We start from the raw sequence: 23,947 nt of genomic DNA, 5'->3' as shown, positions 1-23,947 counted from the left end.
CTCTGCGTTTTGAAATGCAACCAAACATGGTCTCTGTGCGAGAGTTTCAAACAACGATACTCCCTTTGTTCCGGGCATTTATTCAAACGAGCATCGACTTTTCTGTGTAACTGCTCCAAAGAAGACCAGAGTCGTCATCAAAGAAAGGTTAACTCTGACAAACTCCATGTTTGGTTGGAATCCTATGCAGAGCAGCCCACGGAGGGAGCATCAATCTAATCAGAGCTTTCTCTTATCTTCGTCATTACCGTGGATCTTTTATCTGGTGGAACACCTGTTGACTCGACGCTGTGCATAATTTACTGCTGTTTGCTGCGCGCTGATTAGGAATCTGCCCAACAGCGTCAGTTCAAGCAAGGACTGCCAGCACAAAAAAGATTCCCATGATTGCACTTAAAACAAATTTATAGGTTTTATATCACCAGTCCCCCCCAATGTGTAAATCAGTGACAACATGTTGTATTCAGAGGTCAGGGGGGCCTGTGTCAGGAGTTTGTTCGAAGAATTTTTTACTTAAGTGTTCTCATCACAGTCATTTTTATACATATTTGGAGACGTGCATTTGAGTATTGCCATGGCAACTGACTTGAAGGATAGTTGCGGGGGAAAAAATATGCCACGGAGCAGCTAATAAGTATTTACTTTAAAGGGTCTGAATATTGACACCTGATTTATTAAATTTTTTTTTAAAAAGAACGCATTATCAGCGCTTCTGTTGCCTTTTCCTACTTTCTCTTAATCATTATCAACAACACTAAAAGTCTATGGGCTCTATCTTAACGATCTGAAACGCAAGTATCAAATGCAAAACGCAAGTAGCTTTGTGGGCGGATTATGCCGGCGGGATAAATGACTCTTGCGCCTGGCGCAAATCTAGAATGGGTTGGTCTGAAGTAGCTACATTACTCGCAGGTGTGGTTTGGGCGTAACGTGCAATAAACCAATCAGAGCGTCATCTCACACTCCCTTTAAAAGCAGGCGCTTGTTCCATGGCGGATTGCTATTATAATGGCGGATTTGCCAGGCACACGCCAGGAGCAGTTCACAGCCGAGGAGACCGATGTTCTCGTCAGGGCTGTAAAAGACAGAGAAGTGGCGTTGTATGGGGATGGGAGAAACCCACCCAAATTAGCTTTGGTTAAACAGGCATGGGAGGAAATTGCCACAATTGTTTCTACGGCTGGCATCCCCAGGACATCGCACCAGTGCCGCAAGCTCTACAACGACGTCAGAAGACGGGGGAAGTCCAAGCTTGCTGGCAACAATCGGACACGCCGTATAACTGGAGGTGGATCTGCCTCTACTCAGGACCTGACACCAGCAAAGGACATCGCTGCGTCCACCCTCACCGCTGAAAGCGTTGAGGGATTTGAGGGCTTGGAAATTGGCACCCAACCCAATACACTAGCTGTCCAACCCCAAGGTACACTTACAAATCAAGTTCACTTACATAGAGATTTCTCATGAAAATCTTTTTAATCATGAAATCATGAAATAAATGCAACACAGCCATACAATAAATCAAAACAATGTAACGCAGCTACGAAGGAAGAAGACCCTGGCCTCCGGAGCAGTGCGCACGGGCCGAGCAGTGTGCGAGGGCCAGCTGAGGAGGGAGCAGTGCAAACATCAAGGTGCAGAGGATCTAGGCCCATTACACGCCGTGGCAGCATTGTCTGACCGGAGGACCACCCGTTCCAGGGAGCGTGGGCCTCCAAACGCACCACCTGCTCCTGTTGTGCCCCTTCCTCATACCCCCACTCCATCTCCGTCCACCCGCTCCACTAGGAGCACATCGCGCATTGCCACTCCCGGACCCTCATGGCTACGGCGGGCGCGTCGCCTGCCTATCAGAGGGAAAAAGAATTAGTTCTTCTGTTTAAATCTTTTCATTTTCCGTTTTGTTTTTTTTGTTCATTTACGAACAGTTTGCTATTTTTTCTGTTTGACAAAGTGTAAATAAAGAAATGTCACAAAGACATACTTTCCGATGTTTTGGGCTCAGTCTCACTGAATCACAAGGATTGTTGATATTTTTGCAATGTAGTCTAACATTAGACTGAGATTACTTTGCTTACCTCACTATAGATGATGCAGCTCCTCTGTCAAATAAGCTCCCCTCTCCTGTGCTGCTGCTGGGGTATTTGGGTTAAATGGCATCGGCACATGCAGTTCAACATCACATCTCCTGAAGTCCTGTAATATTTCCTCATTTATGTCATCAACACATCCACGATTCATGGAAATGTTGTGTAAAACGCTGCAATGGGAACTGCTTCCCTGCAGATGAGAGTTTTATATGGTTGGAGAACCTGTGGAACCTGACTATAAAGCAATGCCTCTGCCTGTCTGTATAACTGTGAGGATTCATCGCAGGAGTTATTTATACTCCGTTACTTCCTAAATCCAGCCAACCAGTGGTGTTTAAACATGCAATGTGTAATTTCTGCCACATGGGGTCTCTCTAGCTCGACAAATCAAAAAATGTTAGCTGAATGTTGTGTGGTAAAGGGCCGCAGCAGGGGGGTAAGGCTACTCTTAAGGCGAGCTCTGGAGGACAGAGTCGAGTGCAGAGCCAGGCCTCCTGGAAGAGTAAACACCCAGACTAACACCAGATTCTGCTCTGATCGGGAGCTGTTTAGCGAAGGGAGGAAAACTCTGGGATTACATTTGAACTTTCGGAAGTGGATTAATAATCTCTGCCGTTTATCAAACTAACTGCAGCAGTGATCCACAGAAGTGACCTCCATTGTCTGGTGTTTATATACTGTGATGCTGACGGCAAACTGCAGATGGAGGGGAAATGTTCTCGTAGCATGATAGAAAGGAGAGGATAAAGAGAAGAGAGAGGACTGGAGTCTCTGGTGACTGCTATGCTAAACAGAGGAATAAAAAAATCACCTGTAGATGCTATTGTAAAGTTTGAATTGGCTCACTGTTTGGTGCTTTTGTATAACAGCGTGCAAGTTTCGGTAGCCAAAAGCAAAAAACTAAGCCTCATTAAATTTTTTTTTCAAAAAGACGTTTCTTTTTTAGTGTGACTGCTTGTTGACAGATAACTGGTCACACAATCTGAAGTTTTTCTGCAGGAAAAGACCAATCATTTTTATAACGAGAAGCTTTGTCGGCTGGGTGGTTTTCTTTCACTATGATTGGTGTCCCGCGTGGTGAGTCATTTCCCATCAACACGTGTGCTGCTTTATAGGCTTTATAGGAGGTTCGCGCCTTCTTTAAGATCTGCACTGAATGAGTCGTTGCCTTACAAGGATTGCTGAAGTCATAATTCCAAGAAACCAAACAGAGCAGGGCATCGCTTTCCACAACAGCTTCTCCTGCTCCTTGTAAACCTGTTCCCCTTGCAAACTCGCCCTACACTACCACACCTTGTTAAAAAGCCACCGGCAGCGGGATGAGCAATGATGATCAGATTTAGTGTGTGTGAGTGAGTGAGTGCGTGTGTGTGTGTGTGTGTGTGTGTGTGTGTGTGTGCACGCTTGCGTGTGTGCAGTACGCAGTGAGCCAGCTCTCAGAATCTGATCTGAGACTAGAATTTATTGTTTTGACAACCTAAGAATTTAAACCACGATCACACCTCGCATGAGTGCACACACACACTGTCCCCACACGCATTTGTGTGCATGTGCATGAACACATTCACACAGCAAACGCAAGCAGTGCCAAAACAAAGGTACGGCTGCTAATGCATTAGTGCAGTCATGCAAACACAGGCTTGCGCATTACAAACAAGTGTGTGTTCCCCGTCATTCTGCAGGGCTAGCACTCTCCCTTGGACACACACACACACATCAAGAGGGAGAGTTTGTGCCTGTCCCGTCCTCTCTGGTCTATTTCTGAGGCGACGAGAAAAATGATCAAAGCTATGTGACCAGACTCCAGGAATGACCTTCTGACTGTCTCAGGTGTCTCTTATTACACACACACAAATACACACACCTTCATTTACACAGTCAAACTCTTGCACACACAAGCCCCCCTCCACACACACACACACAAAATTTTTGTCTTTGATTAAACACACTCACAATAATGTCTTGACACTCACAAAAATGAATCTACAACATATCTGCCTTGTATTTCAGCCACATTGGTGTCTGTACACCCCGTCCCTCCTCAAAGCCCTCACCATGTCTGGGGGTGTAGATAAATTTAAGTTGCGGTTGCTGTAGGGACCTGTTGGTGTCAAGTATCCAAAGCTTGCACAGCATGTCAGCCATTTTTCTTCATGTCGTTTTGCAGTTTCGGTTGTGTACACTCTATCTGGAGCCGTTCGGTCCGAGCACACACAGAAACTTCTGAAACCTTTTTTTTCCGAATGCAGCATTTCTTCCACACTGTTTTCTCTGTTTCCAGCTGTTGATGTGCAGAATATATACCACTGTGTGCAGCTCATTGTGGTACATTTAACAATTCAAACCATATAATGTCCTGACTGATACACTGGAGGAAGAAAACAGACACCCAAATTTGACAGGGCTTTAGTTATGGCCAATTATTGTACAGTGGAGTAATTCAATTCTGCCATTATCGCTATCTGGTCTCAAATAAACCACAATGTCTCTTTAATCCAAACCGGCAGCCTTACTCATGTAAATGAAGACAAAAGCACAACCCTTCAATTCATGGCCATGCAGTTATCTGTAGTGCAACAGAAAACGTCGTAACAACCAAATAAGGTCAGCGCAGCGGAAACCTCACAGTAGCACAGGCTGTAAAATGTAAACACCCGCACTTAAGAAAAAGTCCTGTGGAAACAGCAGCAAGACATAAGATGTAGCAGGGGAACGAACACTGTGTATGTATATTATGATGTCACTTACAGTCTTTCACAACACACATTACGAATACTCTCGACGGTCTTTGATGTTGAGCCTCTGCGGAAACATGAAGCTGCCAGCCGTCTGCAGCCAACTGGGCATCTTACCACCGGTCCCTCACACCGGCCTCTGTTCTTCTTCTCGTTGGCTCCCCCTCGTACGATCCTCCCTCGGGACAGTCGGCTTCAGTGCGATCACCTGTCCGAGTGTTTCAAGCGGCACAACAATGTCTACTGTATAGTTTGATTGATAGATGGATAGAAACTGCGTAAACTGTACTCTCAGTGTGTTCATGTGTGTGTGTGTGTTTGTGTGTGTGTGTGTGTGTGTGTGTGTGTGTGTGCGTGCGTGCGTGTGTGTGTGCGTGCAAAAGTAAAGTTCACATCTTAAGCAGTTCTATAAATATTCAAAGGAGATGTGACTCTACTCAACGTCTGCTCAGATTTCGCTCGTCCACACACACACTTGCGCGCGTGCGAGCTCATACGCACACACGCAGCTTTAGATACCAGGTCACAGCCTAGTTGAAAAGGCCTTGGCCAAAAACGCCTTTGGTGTATCACCATTACAGAGAGGTGTTAATAGTTCTATTGGGCGCCGAGCCAGCGAACATCCCTCCCTCCCAGTATTTTGTTCAAGCTGTTTCAAGTCTCTGCTGATGGTTTTTGGCTCAACCACACCGGGACCACCGGCAATGTTTTCATCCTCTGACCAAGAGAAATATTGCCGTTGATGCACACTCATAAAGTCCACCTTGGCTTCCAATAGCTTCATAAACCTGCCACTATAACTTTAGAGAGCAGGAAGCAATTCTGGATAGATAGATAGATAGATAGATAGATAGATAGATAGATAGATAGATAGATAGTTGCCCCTTGCCCATGTCTTTCTTTATCCCCCTCCCTTCTTCCCTCTGGTGTGTCTTCTCCCTATCTCAGGCCTCAGGTCAAAGGTCAGACAGCACCAAGGTGATAAATGCTTCCAGGTCACCTCTCCTGTCACTGGGGGTCATGGAGAAGCTTTCTGCGGAGACAGCAACAACGTGATCACTCAGCTGAAGCAGCACAGCTGAACCCCCTGACCTGCCCGGTCCCGCTCGTGTCTCTGCTCCATCAGCCTCATTCTGTTTCTTCTGACTAACTTGCCTACAAAAGGTGTCTATTACAATTTCCACAAAAGGTGAACACAACACCAACATTCAAAGCGAGAAGCTTTAGTCAACAACTAAATCTAAGTGATTGCATTTTGATGATGCTGATAGTTGTTTTGACATCACTAATGTTTGAAAAGACAGCAGGGAAAACATATTTCATGACTAGTTGTCAGACATTCAGAATGCAACATTTTTTCTATCACCATTCAGACTAACTGCCTTGGTTAGGGTTAGGAAAAGTTTGTGTTTTGGCGTAAAGGTGCAATTTCCCAATTTCAAGTACTGACACTTTGAGATTGTTGGATGGGTTGGTCACCATCCGAAAGCGTCAATATTTACAAGTTGGGGAATAAGAGTTAATATCCTACTTTCTTACAAAGTGGACCTTTTACAGATGTACCCAGTTTTGTCATCACAAACACAGCTGTAAATAGTCATAATGTCTCGTAAATAAAACCCAGTGTTTGTCTGCAAACTAGCCAAACGTCTCATCAAAAATGAAACACTTGACAGCCATCCTCATAATGTAATTTGAACATAATATGACAATTATTGTAGAAATTTAACTTTATTACATCTGTGGTTCGCAGCAACGCACTACACCAGCATTTTAATCTGGGCCTGGGCTGCCAATGTGTAGCTCATTACAAAACACACAAAAAATTTGAAAGAGTAAAACAATTTTTCAAAATAAATGTGGGTGTAATTAATGCTTGGATTTTTCACTTTATTCTGCATGGTTACACCACACACACACACACACACACACACACACACACACACACACACACACACACACACGCTTATGACAGTGAAACGCCTGGTTTTATTTTGAGAACGTTAACAGCCCAGTCTCCCTCATGCTGATCAGCTCCGCTCTTCCGCTGTGAATCAATGCCTTGTGCTTCGGCTCCTCGCACTAAAACTAATCTAGTTGACTTTCATAACTAGTGAAATCTGATTATAAATCCCTTGGTATGGACTGCACACAGAACAGTGTGGCAGAGGTCACACGCCTCTCGCTGAGAAACGCCACAGGGCCGTGTCCCGACTGAAAAGGTTCTCCATTAAAGCAGGAGATTATACACCCTGCTGTGTCACTGGAGAACAGAACCGTCCACTCAGATTGTTCATAATTATTAGATCTGCTTTCTTTGCCTTGACTCCCAAAGTGCCTATAAAGACTTTCATTCTTCACACGGTTAATTACATCTGGAAACAAAACTGAGATCTGTAGTTCAGGGAGTTCAGTTTCTATATGTGTTTCCATCCTTTAAGATGTGTTTTTATTCTCAAAATAGATTTTAAAGATGCAATATTTAAGAGTCTTAGTAGAGGACATTCAAAAACTGACATTATAAACACTCTTATATTGTTCTGAACTCCCTATCCAGCCCACTAGATGCTCAGCTAACCAAGCTAACTAGCTAATGGCAGCAACAGTTAGCTGTTACCCTGGTCATATGTTGACCCTTGTTTGTTTTGACTACACCAGCTGGCCAATGCTTACATATTGCACCTTTAATTAGGCCATATATATATAAAGTTGGTTTGCTACCGATTATAATGTTAAAGGTATAACAAAAATGATTAAAATGACTTCATGAAAAAATTAACTCTAGACTCCCCCTGAGCCTAACAATATTTGAGTTTTTAACTTGAACAAATCAATGTATGGCTTTTTATTGTTTTTCTATGGAGTCCATTGGTTTTACTATTGCTTTGATAAAATTACCCCATTACAAAACTTTGCCCAAACACACTAAAACTTACTGCTATCTGCTCGGATTTTTGTATATTCAGTGGTCGGTTTTAGCATTAAGATTTCCTCATAGTAGCTCTATCTCCTGTTGAACTTAAGCGCCTCATATCCTTTTCCAGTACCTCAAATTGACTAATGTTTATGTTTAAACCCAGTCTGACATGTGGTGTGTTTCTTCTGCAGCCACCACAGAGGAAAGTCCTCCCTGGTTTGTTTGGGTTAGACAGCAGAGGAATGAGGGAGGGAGGACAGAGGGATGGAGGGAAGTGGGAGGTGAGGGGATGATGGCAGGGGAATGGGGGCTGGAGTGGGGGGGCAGTGAGTGAGTCTGGACAATGCGCACTGAATTTTAAAAAGGGGATAGATAAAGGTGAGGGGAGAAGGAGGAGAGTCGAAGGAGAGAAAGGTGGCAGAGGGAGAGGAAGGGGAGCTCGTGAGGGGGAAGGGGGTGATGGGGCAGAGGGGAGGATAATTGGAGGGAGGAGAAGAGCGGAAGGGAAATGACGGAAGAGGGAACAGAAGGACAGTGAGGAGAAGGGGTGAATGTGCGCGATGGGGGAATAAAAGAATGAAGGAGAGAAAGAGAAGAGGTGGGGAGAAGGGCAAAGAGGGGAGTTGGAGGAGAAGGAGGGCAGGGACCTTGGGGGTTACATTCCTGAAGTGCAACCAGCCTGGTGCTGCTCTGCTGCCCAATGTAAACACAGGGCAGAGAGGTGGACTGACAGCCTGTCACTGTGACTCATGGGAGCAAGAGAAGGCGAGCGAGGAAGAGAGGTGGAGGTGTGCTCGGAGAGAGTGAAATGTGTGAAGAGGGAGAAAGAGATTGGGAGAAAGAGAGGTATGAGCAAAAGGGAGAGGAAGAAGTCAGAAACAGTCTGAGCTGGTGGTGGAATGTAAATAAATACATTTACTCAAGTACAATTTCAATGTACTTTACTTGAGTATTTTCCTTTCATGCTACCTTATAAGTGTAATTCACTACATCTCAGAGGCAGCCCATGTGGCACTCAGAAGAGCACATACCACCGCCAAGGCCAAGCAATCCCCTTTCAATCAATCAGGCCTCATAAAATATCAAACTAAATAGCCCTGTGAACCACTCATAACTACTTAACAGTAATTTAAGATCACCAGATCTAGGATCTGCATCAAAATATACTCATAGACACCAACAAAGCTGTATTATACCCATCAATGTTATCAACCACAATACAGTCAAAAGTACACATGAACCAATATCAATTGATTGGTTGAATTAAACGTGCAATATGTAAGAATATGCAACTTGTCGAGTTCATACTCCGAACAAGCAGGGGGCAGTATATCACTGAGGAACTGCTAAGTCTTGCTAACTAGCCGTAATTAGCAAGGGAACCCAGGCTCAGAAGCCTTTTGTTGAACACGGTAATAGGACAGACCAAACACTGCCTTACCCAGAGGAAACGAAAATTGGAAAAGAGATCTTAGTAGTGTCTCATTCATTTCTCCTAGACAGCTATGAGATCTGTGTGAGACCAAAGTGAGGCTGTGGCTGATTTATCCTGTTTCTCAATTGTTTCTCCTGAGAAACAGGTGCAGAAAATCTCAACTTGGGCTCCCTGTAAGTTTCAAAGGAGATCTCATCAAGCTCTCAATGAAGTTTTAGAATGTCTCCCCAGTGCTGGAAAGGAGCAAAGTGGTAAAGTCTCAAGTCTCACCTATTGCTCCTAAGGAATTTTAGGAGAAACAAATGAGAAATGTTTGAGACCAAAAAAGACTACAACGAGACTGAAATGAGAACTCTCATTGAACTCCTTTATGCCTACATAGCCATAAAGGAGCAAGCTTTGAGCAGTAAAATTTTCCTCTGGGTAGGTATTACAAGATGGCCTTGGCCTAGATTTTAACATGCTAATGCTAACAGGCGTCGAGCACAAAACATAAACATATCTGACATGACATCAAATTAATTATTCATTCACATTTTATTGATGAATTTAGTTCATTTTAGTAGTTTGACTGCTTTAAAGTAAAATTCTTGCATATTGCACCTTTAGTTGGCAGCTATTTGCTAATAATTAAAGTCATTTCAAAACATTTCATTGTTCCAGCATCGGAAAATCAACAACAACAACTTTATAGTATATTTTTGATCATTTTGAGGTTTAGACTGTTGCTTGGACAAATTAAGCCCTAAAGGTCTCACTATGGGCTGCTGTGACTCCATTTCACTATTTTTAGAATTTTTTGGGACAATCATTCAATTAATGGAGAACTATAATCAGAAGATTATGACATTATAAAAATGAAAATGGAAATAAATAAATCATTAAATCATAAAGTAACCTAATCATACAATACGTAATAGTTGAACAGTCACAGATGAAATTTTTCTGCATTTAGCACTTTTTCTATACTTTATCTACAATTTGATGGTTAGACTTGAGGTTTCGATCGCACAACAACATTCATTCCAAAGTATTTTCACAGTGTGGCATTGGTCATTTTGTTAAAAGATCTGAGTTCTCCCTGCACTGCTGGACTCAACAAGGGCATGTGAGAGAATGGCCTTATATCTCCTGTCCTTTGCACCTCACCTCACCTCACCCTTCTCTTCCCCTTCAACAAACCTACCACTGGCAGTTGACCACATACTGAGGTCAGAGGGAGACGTCTTGTATCCCTGTTCTCATTGCTCTGATTGTACATGTGTGCTGATTGTCTAAACACTGTTTCATTCCCTGGGCAGGCAGAGTTTTTGCAAGTTTTTGAGCTTTTGCAGTCTAGCTGGCAGTTGTGATCAGACTAATTGACGTGGTACTTCACAGTAATATTCTGAAGTTTTGGTATACACAGCACCAATCAGCCATGACAGCGGTGTTGACACTATGGTGCTAGTACTACATCTAGTGGCAATAAGACTGTAATGCAACTGAAAAAGTTGTAGCTGTAGCCTTCTCTGTAACTTAAATCCTCAGCTGAGCCTTGTAAAACATTTAAATTGTATGAATACAATCTACTGCAGCAGTTGAAATAGTAAATTCTGCCCATATATTAAAGTGGGTGGAAAATGTGTGTATTTCTTCCCATGACACAATTTCACAAACAAAGAAAAATGTGAGACTGACAGCAAGTTTTGTGAAGTAGCCAACTGGCAGTGTGTTTTGAACAGATTTGGGAAATGAAAGCAGCCGTTTGAGTTTCTTTTGTAATTCAGAGGAAGGAGGAATAACAGAGGTCTCCTTACCCACAATCATATAAACAGGGTGAACAATGCACAGTTTGACATTGAGAGAGAAAAACATACAATGAAATAAATATGGGGCAGTGCAGTATACAGAAACGTTATTCAACATGAGAACAGTCACCAGAGAAAAGACCAAAATATGAATGATGAGGTTAACAGCAATTTAATTTAAAAGAGAGGGAAAAACATTTCTTCCTTCATACTCAACATTGCACTTTACAGGGGAATCCTGGAATACTGGAATCTATAACTGAAACAGCAAAATGCATGGAGCAAATTCAGCCTCGAAACAGGATTCTGGCTTTCGTATTTTCACAGCTTCCACTTCTGGTCATTTGACTAAATAAAGACTAAAACACTGGACACAAATGAGGGAAATAACGTACCCTTCAGTCACTCTAAATCTAAACATGACTGTTCTATATGTGACTTTGATGAAAGTTTTAAAAATTCCATAAGGCTGAACATTTAAGACCGTAGGCTATTGTAAAAAAAAACCTGATATAAAAAGATCCCCTCCACCATTAGAAATTCCAAAATATATGAATGTGAAATATTTTTCAAATTCCCAAGTTGCACCCTTGTACAACAAGATGTCTCCTTCTTTGCCAGAAAGTCCACTTTCAGTAAAGTGTATGTGTGCCGGAGGCTTCAAGTTTCCACATCACACTTGTGAATGCCAAACAAAGCACCGGGATTTGATTCCAAACTATTTGTGATGTCACACATCATACCCACATATTTTCAGTGAGCAGAGAAATTAACACAAACGTAAGAATGTTAAAACAGCCTTCTAGTGTCAGATTCTATCACAAATATCATTCTACACCTTGGATCTCAAACATTCAACTAGCAGCAAGAAGAAAAACACATTTCTGACACAAGGGTGACATTAGGAAAATGCATAAAGTGCAACAACACCAACAACAACAATAAACTGTATTTAAAAATGATGAAACACAGTCCAAAAGTGACACTTGTAGAAGATTTTACAGATTGCATAGAAGAAGGGAAGCACCTGGGAAAGGAATTGTTGACCGGTAGAATGTCATGACACCTTATCTTGACAGTTAGAGCTACAACTACAGCAGCAACACACAATAAATATACCACAAGAAAAAAATGTGGACGAGAAGCTAATAGTCAGCGTAACAGTTATAAAAATAAAAATAATAAATTAACTTCAGTACATTGACAACATGAAGGAGGATTAAGTCAGTTTACAATAAACAGGTCTGAAATTAGATTCCAGGCCTGGATAAATTAAAGCATTAAATTTACACCTCTCTCTCAAGCAATTCTTGAAGGCAATAGCCACCTCTCCACAAACCCTCCCGGCTCACAAAGCTATTGCTGTTGTCTTTCATGGCTCGGTCAAGTGTAGGTGAAGTAAGCCCAGTGGTTTCCCTTTTTCCAGCTGTCCAGTTTGATTTCAAGAACACCTCACATTCACCTGAAGTTTACTTCTTTACACCGGTGAGCACCCTGTCTTTCCTTCTTGTTTCTTCATTAAAAGATCTGTCTTCTCCCTACAGAGGTCAGCGTAACACTTAAACATGCATGACACCAAACTTTAGGTACAGTCTTTTGTACTTTTGATTGTACTGCTCACAGTGCTGGTAGGTATGTCACTCAGAGTCTGTTTTCCTGTACACAACAACAATCTCACCACAAACCACTGGAAAAGTCCTTTTTTTTGAGAAGTAGGCTATTCCCAGTCGAGTGACGCACTTTGATCGCCAGTAAAATGAGACTAAAGATGAATACTTCCTCAAAGACTGAGAAGTCAAATGTTGACAGAGAGCAGTCACTGACTCTTGCGGTCACTGGCCTTATGCACCTAGTTTATCTGTAGCCAGTCAGTCACTAATGTAATGACCCTTGAGTGACATACAGTGTTAAATTATACAACGTGTAAAATGATAAGTCCGTGTAGAAATCGGATGATCTTCTTCACCAATGCCAAACTCAAGGTTGCTCATTCCCTCCGCCATTTTCTTTGAGTTTTATTCCCTCCCTGGAGAAGATAAAAACAAAGTAGAGAATTAAAAAATGGAGGGATGGGGCCAGTGGTGACACAACTATAATGATGAAAACTGTGAGCTGTGTATGTGATGAACATTACAAGTTAGACATGCACACACTCTCAGCCTCATCAGCTTACATTTTACATTACTTATGAATTAAATCAAAGTATTGTGTCCTTTTAAATGTGGTCAGTTGTGTCAAGTTAACGTCCACTTACTCCTCCTGTCCGTTTACGCTCCACTCCTGCCTCACGTTTGCTGCTGTTGCTCCTGAAAGCCAACGGAGAAACAGCTGTCAGTTTTCTGCTCATTACTGTGGAGTCATTACTCGCATCTTTGTTTTGTTTCAGGGATATGCAAGTGTGTAGAAGAGTCACACTGTGACTGTTTCTGTCCTTACCTCGTTGTCTTCTCTTGTGTTTCCAATACAGCAGTGATGCCACGAAAATGGCAAGGACCGATACACCGATGACAATGATGGCTGCTAATACCACATGTTCGCCAGGTGGAGGTGGAACTTTGCCTTTGCCTTCGGAGGAGGACAAATATTTATCAGAGCCAAATATTTATGAACTTGGACAGCTGAGTATGCTGCTGTTTATAATCTAATAATTTAATGTTACTGTCAATAATCCCATCAAAAGATCAAAACTGAGAATGTGTTAGTTCTTCTCTCACCATTTTAACTACCCGGTCTGTGGAGCTAAACCTCAAACAAGTGTGTTCCCACTAAGGATGTAAATTCACAACTATAAGATTTACAGTTACATTTTTGATAGGTTGAATAATTTACTTAAAAACAGCTGGGCGCTGTGGTTGTCAATGGTAGCCAAGCTTTGGCTACACAGAAAAGACTTGTCAGAGAGATCAGTTCACTGTTGCTTTGATTCTTTTCACAGGATCTGTTGCCTCAAAACATTCATTTAAATTATTCTTCAAAAGGCCACAATTCCAAAATTTTATTTACAAGACTTGAAAAGTGTCAGTAACCACATAATTGAAAAAGAAACATTCCAAAGCAGTATTAGCATCAAGCATCGTCACAATCAGCGTAACCATTATTCTAGAACACAGCAAGGCAAGTATGGGCTACTGTAGTCCCAATCAAAACTGTTCATAGTGAAACTGATATCTCAAAATATCTGTAAAAAACAAAGAAAACATGATTTCTGGAACTTGCATGAACTGACCCTTTAAGTAGTACACTAAAGATATGTATAGATTTGTACAAAAGTACTTCCTCTCCTCTGGTGTCAAAGTAAATACATCATTGACATCATTTCCCTCAGACATTCCTGAAAAAGTAGCCATTGAAAGGGCTTTCCATTGCCTTTCACTTCCCAAAACTTTCCCAGGGTGAAAAGGATTTTGGTACAGAAACAATTAGGACTTGAATTTATTTTATTTTAATACTCACAGATGGGGTACATCCCTGATGTGACATTGCCTACAGTGCAACTGAACATCAACTCTCCCTCGGAGCAATTGAAGGATGCAGTGCTGGAGCTGTTAAACATCAAAGTGTTCCGATCTTCCATTTCACTTTTATTCACCAGCCTCCACATCTGACTCCTAGGTACCCTCCAGTCCATATTGCTTCTAGGATAGCCCCCATGCGATGTACATGTCGCCAGACAAGTAGGGCTGTCATCACTACAAACAATTGTGAGTTCAGGTTTGCTGTAGGTGGCTGTGACAGAGAGAGGCACAGAAAAAAGAGCACTGTCATATATCTACAGCAGGTGAGTTGCCATGATTAGTTTAAGCACCAAGAACCTTTTTCTGATGCCAAGAGATTTCACTCCCCAGGTCCAAGATCAAAATCTCACAGACAACTCAGCAAACTGTGGGAATTCTACTGATTTTAAGGCTTAAACATAATGCTTATCCTATAAACATTAATCTCATACAATGACTAAATCTGCATATTAAAGACACAAATGGAAGACACAGGTCGAACTCTGATGTGATATTTTTTGTGACATAAAATGAAAACAGCACATCTCCACTTTAACAAGTGTAATGGTTAATTCAAGACATTACATTAAAAGTAAACAAACACATACCTGTGACACTGAGGTAAACGTTCTCAAAAGTTTCAGTTCTGTCCGTGTACTGGATTATGCACTTATAGGTCCCGATATGTGAGATGTTCAGGTTATACATGTGCACTGTTGTGCTGTCGTTATCCACTCTGGTGTTCTCCCACCTCATGTTGTCTGGTATAGGTTTTGCTGCAAAGTACCCATTGATGAATATGTCACCTCTTTGAAAGTAGAAAAAGGTGATACTCTTGTGTTTGATAGAGGGGCACTGAATGGTCACATTCCCACCAACCTCCCCTCGGACTTCAATCTGTGCGACAGTTCCTGGAAAAGAAAGGTAAGGGGAGTAAAGGGTTAGAGCAGAATTTAATGCAACTTAATGAAATTGATCCAAGGCAGAAATGTGGGGGGGGCAAAGCTGAATGCAGTTAAGAAAACAGTTGTTAATTTAGGCTGTAGGTGGGTGTAAAGGTCAGGAGTTTTTATCTTGAGATCTCCACCAAATGACGTAGTAGACAAATCTCAGTTCCTCTTTATTTGGCCTGTCTTTTGTATTAAATACATTACCAGTGGTGTCCCCCATGTTTACACGATCTAAAGGTCACAGTATCGAAATTGGTGTTACAGTGAGCTAAAGGTTTTACTTTTCATTATCACCTTATGCGTAGGTGTTTTTGGTAACTTCATGAATGCTTTAGCTTTGTTTAGATTTCAATTGCGTTTTTGACTGTCCTCAGCTTGCCAGATTCAGTGTGCTGAAGGGATGAGTCCTAAAACCCAGAAAAAGGTTGGCATTTTTGCACTTTCAGTTCCCTTGTCTCAAGGTTTTTTGAATAGTTTTTTTGGTTAAACACCTGAAATACAGTCAGTGGCTAACACAGTCTTAAGATATTTACGTGCTTTGTTCCAATACATACAATACATCATTAAATACCCCATAATTGAATTATAAAGGTTATATGTGACTTAGAAATGGCTGTTTATAACAAGTGGCTAAATGAGGCTACAGAGTTTGCTAACTTCTTGGTTAGCATACAATGTGGTGGGACTGTGATAGTAAATCTATGGGACTTAAATCCTAGGTCTTCCACACACGGTCCTCAGTTACTGCTGGAAAATTCTTAAAAGTAGTTCTTATTTTTTCATAGTCTTCCAATGAAAGAAAAATCTCTTGTTAAGGCTGTCATGCTTAACATTAGCCTTGCTACATCTGCTTCTGGCTTGTTCAATCTTGACACTATAGTTAATGTAGGTGCAGTTTAATATGCTACAGATTTGTTTTTACAAAATATCCTGCTCCATCTCACTATCAACATAGTGGTCCTTGGCCTGAAAAATTCTATAGTCACTTACCTTAAAGGAAAAGTTGGAGAATGGTTTGGTAAATACTCCTACTCATTCTTTTGAATGTGAGGTTAAACAGCAGCTGGTTAGCTTAGCTTAGCACAAAGACTCAAAACAGAAAGAATCACCTAGCCTGGGTCCAATGTCCAGGCATAATACTTAGCTGAGGCAACTGGCTGCTGGTTGTAGCTTTACATATATCGTACAGACAACTGAGGGACATCAGTCTTCTTACTGAAGGCCTCATTTGTAGAATATGGCCATCATTTAAAGAAAGCTCCAAAAACACAAGGGGCAGCATATCACCAGAGTAACGGACAACAGCTGCTCCTCGCTAGTTAGCCTCTGTCGAGCTGGCTAATGTTAGCAAATTAACTCATGGCTTAGCCAGCCATATAGCTAATGACCCTAGACAGGGCCTAGCTCAACTGGATTTGGCAGGCTGAAGTGAGAGTGAACATGGCTGGAAACCTCAAGACCAGTTAAGGTCAGTTTGACAACAGGGGATACCCTACGGAGGGGAGTCACAGCAGCTCTGACCAGGAATATGACTTTAAGGATGACGAGACACAGTCTTTGTTTTATCAATTCATTACGATAACAGCTGGCATGCTGTGGGCTATATCTATCATCAGAAACTACAGGGATTTTCAGACTTTCACCTCTTGCTGGTTTGGAGTGGAATTATGAGACAGGACAGGCCAGGGCAGTGGAATATGGCATATCGTCAACACTGTTGTTTCTTCATACTTTGAATGTTTGGAACTAAAACTCCAGCCATGTCTTGAAAATTGCTCCTTTAACTATCAGCGAGAAAGAGAGCCTTCCTCCCCCTCCTTTTTAAAATTGAACTGTTCCTTTAAAACCGAAACAATAATGCAAACAAACAAAACTGTAGGGTGAGGTAAACTAAATTATTCTCTGTGTGTTCATCTCTGCCGGTGAGAACCTGTTACATTAGGTGTGGCTATCTGATTTATTTGGAGTTTCACCACCGCTAGTTTGTAGTACTTCAGGCGTTTTTTTTTGTATTCATGTGCAACCATGCATACTGCCATGACATCAGAAATCCTCAGGTGTATAATCTTTTTCTATAACCAAATACTTTCACTGTAAGATAAGGAGATAAGATTGGTGTGTTATTTATGCAGTGATCTCTCATGAAACTCACCCGTGGTAGTGAAGGTCCACGCCACAGTCAAAACCAGAGCCAGCCATCGGGAAAGCCTTTGGCTTCTTGGAAGAAAGAGGGAAAATACAATGTTTACTTTATTACCTTGGTAACACTGGGGCATAACACAGCACAGACAATGCTTTTAAATCGCCGTGGCCCTATTCCCAGGAATGCTGCGAGTGCGCGGTTCAATTTACTTCCTCTGTGGTCACACATGTGCTTAATGACTGATCAAATCTGACTGAACTTGCCCCCCCCCCCGTAACTGCCATCCCCTCTAAAGCCGAAATGAAACTGTCCCGCCTCCTCCTTTACAAAAATAAGTACACAGAGTTCATAAGCATGAACATGTAAGTTGTTTGCAATGTGTTCTTTACAGATACATAAGGTTCTTATCAATACTTCCTCATTTTGTTGACCTCTGAGCTTCTTTTGAGGAGTCAGGAGAGTTATGGGAAGAAATACTCACTACAGGGAATACATTTATCTCAGTGAATGTTTGAAAAAAAAGTCCTTGGTTGGGTTTGTGCTGTCATACATTTGGAGCTTTAGTTTATGACGCTCAACCATTGTTTGGTTGACAGCTTTCTGTTAATTATATTGGATTACTTCAATACAAGTACAATTTAAGACTTCTTCACAAGAGTGTTAGGGTTCTCAGGAGAAAATTGGTGCAAATATGAAACCTGTAGGTTTTGGGTTCCTAGGAATCTTTTGTGGTTGACTTACAGTAATCAAGTGGGTGTTTGAATCAGAAAATACTCTTGACAATGGATCAGTACTAAATTTACTGATCACTGATCACCACTACTTCCTATACAAAGCCTCTTAGGTGCCCCACCCATATAAAAACATTAAAAGTTGGATGAGTTCATGAGGTTTGATGATGACATCAACAACACAACATCTGCTGAAGTGCAGACAATTTTAAAATAGTTTATGAGTCACAGCATTGTACTGCATTGTAGTGTCTTCAGCATTTCAAAAGCATGATGGCATATCCGGAAATGACAGGGGTACTTACAAGAAATGGTGAGGATTGCAAGGTGAAGCCTGTAGAAAAAGAAAAACACACTGATCACTTGTTTTAGGACTGGTGTCTTTTCATTTAATCATTTAGATCAGTGCACAGTAGTATTAACCAGACGGGAACCCATTGGAGTGGCGGGGTTGTAGTTGAGCGCTCATGCAGAAATAAAAGAATTGCCTGTGATGCTGAAATCATCTATGTGGATCATATTAGACCAGTGATGTATTTGTTCTTATTAAGCAGATAACTGATTGCTTTACCAAATTTTTTCATACAACCTTGTTCCGAAGTTGGGACGCTGTGTTAAACATCAGTTAAAAAAGAATGCAGTCATTTGCAAACAGTGCCAGGCTTCAAGCCATATGATTGCTGAGGAAATAGTGCTGGCAGCTATAGGCGTGATTTAGATGTGACAATGGCGAGAAGCGACTGTTACTGGCACTGATGGCTTTTCTCATTGGAAAAGATGTTTTTGCTCTTCTTGTGACCAGTTTTGTTAGAGTCTAATTTGACAACTGGTACGGCTGGTAGAACTGTCCTACTGTTCTGATCTGATTGGTTGAAGTTAGCCTGTGATAGACAGTTACAGACAGATGATGACCTTCCAAGTATTTTTTGAAAGCACCTGACTTTTCCAAACTGTTTCTAGCGGCTCCTTCCCGGATGGATTTGTGAAACAAACCCTTTTATGAAACGAACCATCTGTGTCAGGTTACAAGACGATGGTAAGTTAAACATTAAAGTTATACTGTCTTTTAACTGTTTACCGTTATCACACTCTGTTTAATGTATGTTTTGAACAGCATCCCATCATTTCGGAATCAGGGATGTAAATCTAAAACGTTGTCAAGTTTTTCACTTTGTAGTTAATTTGAAAATGATTATTTAAAACAGGGTGGACAGCATGTGGAGTGTGTGTTTAGTGGAAAGGCAGGACAGCAAACACTCTCTTCAACACACAATCAAAAAAACAATCTTATCTGAAATATTTGACTGCCCCTTCCCAGTCAGTGTTGAGAAGTGAAGTAAAATGTTTTTGTCATCTGAAAGAAAACATTGAAAAAACAGTGTTTTCAACCGTCAACAAGCTCAAGGAAAGTCCCTGTGAGCAGTATTACTGAAAATGTGTTTCTGTTGTTGTGTAGAAGGGTGTCGGCTATTCCTGTACCTGCTGGGGGAAACTGCCATCACAGTGGCAAACAGTGCCTTCATTCTGTATGTGGTATATTAGATGAGATGCTCAGAGTTACTACTTCTATATATATAGTTCATATTTTTGTCGATTGGTGTGTAGAAACTCCATTTCCCTCAAGGAAAAACACTGATTTCATTAGATGTTTTAAGCCAGCTAGACCTAAGGCCTTGGGAAACTCCAAAGTGGTAAACAAAATCTCAAGTGTGTTAGTTGTAGAGTATGGTGTTACAGGATAATAGGAAAGGAAGTGTGAAAGCTGTCAGTCAAAGTGTATCACACACCTTGTCTTCTGGGACACCCGGTGTCGCTTTACTCATACTGTGTAAAGTATATACTACACAGTCTAGAAATGACTTGGGTTACTTACATTCCTTCCCTTTGCAGTGAAACTTTTTCTTAAAACACAGATCCACAGAATAAAATAAATCAAGTACTTTGCAACAAAAAATAGCCTTTATAGAAAAAGAACTTCCTGGGGAAACACCATGATTAACCTTGAGTGGCCTGACTCTCCTCACCAGAAACTACATCTGAGGGAATTCCCAAGGGCCATATACTTACCCAAAGTACTGTACAGCCCAAAGTGTGTTACGTTTCATCACGGACTGATTGTGAAAGTGATATTAATAGCTATGGAATGCAATGATTTGATTTGTTTCAAGGCTAGGATAAAAACCACAGGCATCATGCCTTCGACAGTATTAAATGACTGTCTCTTAGTTACACCAACATCCAGTATCTAGCCAATATAATATGATATATCTACAGTGAGTACTACCTTTGTGAAAGCTTTTGTTGATTTTGTGTTTTGTTGTGTTTTGAATGTCTTGTACTGCACTATATTCAAATGTATTCTTATTTTTTTTGGACTACTTATTAATGTTAATGAATATGGGAGAAAAACCTCCCTAGTAATATAACCTTATAGTTAATGTACTGACATATGCATTTAGATTAAGGCCTTGTTATCCAAGAGGGAGATTTGTATTCATTGCCAGATCAACTAATGATTAAAGAGGCACTATGTTGTTTTGGAGAATAAATTCAAACTCTGAATTTTAATATTAACAATATTAGTGAGTTAATAATACAAACTCAGAAATACTAATCTTTCCATAACTAAATAAAGGAGCTGTTGTCAGAGGAAAATCAGGTCCTCAGTGCACTGTTTGACGCTAGAAAGCTTTAAACAAAGTTTGTTTATCAGTCAATGAAAGTGTTTCCCTTCTCATTAAAATTTCTTCCCCAAAACTACATAGTGCACCTTTCATGAAATTAATTGGTAAAGGGAGTTCCTGCATGACGCCACAGGATTTGCAAAGCACAACAGTAGACACACTGCGATATTGTTTTGAGGAAACAATCACATGTCATTAGGGTTTTGGCGACCAGATAAGCTACGAAAACCACATACCGGTCCCACACACACATCGCAGAGGTCTTTTTAATGTGGGAGCAGTGTGACATATTTACGATGGCGGAAAACAGACAGGACTTGGCTGCGGTGTGAAACTGACGACACCGAGGCGAGAGAGGTGTATTTGTTTGCTACGCAGCTTCTCTCAGCACTGTCCCTTTCAAGGATAATAACAAGCAACCTGACTTTCTATTTCCTTTCTCATTTTCATTGATTTTGGACTCTTCACATGCTGAACTGTCAAGTAAGGTCAGAACGGTGTCATGAATGCTGGCTAACTGTTTCTTTGTTACTTTACATTCCTGGAATATTTGTAAACTGTAACTTGAGTAACTTGGCAAAGATATCTTGGAACTAAACCAATCATGTACGAGATCAGCGAACACATGTATTAACCGAAATTAGTAGTGATTTACCCTGTCAACACGCACCTGGCTTTCTGTCTTAGTCAAAAATGTTACACAGACCAGACTGAGTCACTTTCCCGGTTCTTTTCATTCAGGAGCATGTATGTGTGCATATCTTTCCTACTGTGAGATAGTCCTTCTGATATACTTGCAGGTCTTGTAGTTTACTTGTGGCTAAAACTGACTTAATGATTCTCTTCACTACTTCTGCTTAAACAACTGTAGGTTGCTCAACAACCAAGCTCATACCAGATTTAGATTTTTGAGAAGCTATGAGAACACACACACACACACACACGCAGACACACACACACACATGCGCATGCACGCAGCATTATTCAAGCACTGCTGCTTAATAAAGTATTTCTTTCAAACAGGAAACTATGTTCGTACATGACAGGCTGCCCTTCCTTCTAATGTCAATATGGCAGCAATAAAAGCCTGATTCACAACAATGACAATATTACAGTGAAACAATACAAATAGCTTTTTGAAAGAGACAAATAGAAAGAGCTCCTACCATGTTGATGCGTCGATCTCTCTGTATCTGAGAGAGGAAGTGGACTCTGATACAGACAAGCCTTCAGGGGTGGAGCTTTATGACGCATACCAGGCTTCTTCTTTTTTTTGTTTCATCCCGCCTTATCGAAACCACATGAGGTCAGCAATCTTTCATGAACAACTTGATGTCAACCTGAGCGCTAAACACAGTCCTTGTTAGTTGTACAAAACCTGTTCTATCCTTGAATACAACATAATAGTAACAGATGTATTAGTGTGTGTACTTGTGCTTGTTTTGCTGAGATTTGACGTGCATTTCTAACTTACTGGTGAGCAGCTTATAAAGGTTTCCGATGAATCGTGTGGGCACATCATGTGTGTGTGTGTGTGTGTGCTTTCACTACATTATTTGACGTAGGACATCAGACAGCTTTACAAACTTCCTTGTTTACAAGTTTCATCAGACCATTTGACACGCGGTTCACTGGAAGAGATCTCAGTCGAGTTGAATACGTGGTATTCCGCTGCAAGTGTCACTTGGCAGGATGTGTCACTATGGGAAGTGAAAAGTAAAGGTCAGAGTTCACCTGAGTTTAATGATCCAATCTGCTATTAGAACATAATCTCATAGGGCATGATTTAACTTTCTGTAAATGGGTCACATGCAAGGAAACACTTACAAGTTACAAGTAAAATTGAATTCACCGTTTACAGTCTGAAAAAAACCAAAAGACAATAGGCATTCAGTAACATGCCATCTAGTCTGTTTCAGGGTTATAAATGCATAAATCATTCACTGGTGTAAATGGTGGTAAACTGTAACTTCTTGTGCCACTAAGGGCAGCTTTGAATGACGGAATTATGTCACACTGAGAGCAGACAAGGTGGAACCAGATGCAGGAGGCAGCATGCAGTTAAATCAATGGATGAACTTTTGATTCTAAATAACAGCAGGGACAGGCACAACACAATAGACAACCTGACAAAGACTAAACCAAAAACTGGACTTAAATACAAGATAAACTAACAAGGGCATGAGATGCAGGTGGAGGAGGTGGAGAAACACAGGTGAGGGGAATGAAGGGAAATCCAGGCCCAGGGAGGAGCACGTGAACACAAGAGTACAAGGGGGAAACAGATCACTGGGAATACAGGTGATCAAGAAAACACACAAAGACAGGAAGCATAAATTGAAACTGGACACACAAGGACAGGGATGACATAATTACACAGGAAATAACTGAACCAAAAACCCAGACAACAGTGTAGTTAAAATCTGGTGTTATGACAGCCCCAGGTGAAATACAGGCGGGAGATACCTAATTTTTGATTGCAAGAACATCCGGGGTTACTTCAATTAGTTCATTAGTCATGTCCAAGTTGCTACAAAGTATACTTAAAGGAGTACTATGTAACAACTTGTAGCAATTAATGTCCACTGATCCGGATTGTAGCGTGAGACCTTCCCAGTCTCTCTCTGTGTTCTATAAGAGCCCGTGGACGCTTTATTTAAGTGGTTAAATGTTCCTGGACTATGGATTTCTGTCTGCAGGTCGGATTTCCTGTGACAAACCAACGGATGGGACCTTACCCACCGTCTCGAGTGCCTCATCTCAGTGCTTCTTTCGCTCCACTTACAGAGTGAAACAGTAGGCACAGTAGTTCAGAATTGACTTCCGCTCACATAAATGTACAACCGGCCTGAGCCGAACACAGAAGTTGCACAGAGCCCCTTTAAATGTCTGCATGCCACACAATATTTCAGCCGCCTCCCGTCAGTTTTTTATTTCACAGAACAGCACTGCTCCATTCTGCCACCAAACTGGGCACT

General features: G+C 41.3%; 1 protein-coding gene across 1 annotated transcript; it reads right to left on the bottom strand.

The window, feature by feature from the left end:
- Positions 1 to 10,863: 10,863 nt before the first annotated feature.
- Positions 10,864 to 22,665, bottom strand: LOC115567140 (uncharacterized). Its single transcript, XM_030393417.1, has 8 exons — positions 22,136 to 22,665; positions 18,591 to 18,619; positions 17,564 to 17,628; positions 15,070 to 15,372; positions 14,421 to 14,693; positions 13,404 to 13,532; positions 13,222 to 13,273; positions 10,864 to 12,993 (listed from the first exon to the last, which is right to left on the bottom strand). The coding sequence occupies exons 1-8, from the start codon at positions 22,136 to 22,138 to the stop codon at positions 12,945 to 12,947; spliced, it is 903 nt and encodes a 300-aa protein (XP_030249277.1). The 5' UTR covers positions 22,139 to 22,665; the 3' UTR covers positions 10,864 to 12,944.
- Between the last annotated feature and the right edge of the window lie 1,282 nt (positions 22,666 to 23,947).

This window comes from Sparus aurata, chromosome 2 (assembly GCF_900880675.1).
Source record: "Sparus aurata chromosome 2, fSpaAur1.1, whole genome shotgun sequence".
In the NCBI taxonomy this organism is placed as follows: domain Eukaryota; kingdom Metazoa; phylum Chordata; class Actinopteri; order Spariformes; family Sparidae; genus Sparus; species Sparus aurata.
The sequence above is the reverse complement of the archived record's forward strand: the minus strand, read 5'-3'. Positions and strand labels throughout refer to the sequence as shown.

Excerpts from the sequence above, each read along its gene's own strand:
- LOC115567140 (XM_030393417.1), bottom strand. Across the intron at positions 15,373-17,563 it reads GTGGACCTTCACTACCACGG|GAACTGTCGCACAGATTGAA; the intron begins GTGAGTTTCATG and ends TTTCTTTTCCAG. Across the intron at positions 14,694-15,069 it reads CGTTTACCTCAGTGTCACAG|CCACCTACAGCAAACCTGAA; the intron begins GTATGTGTTTGT and ends TCTCTGTCACAG.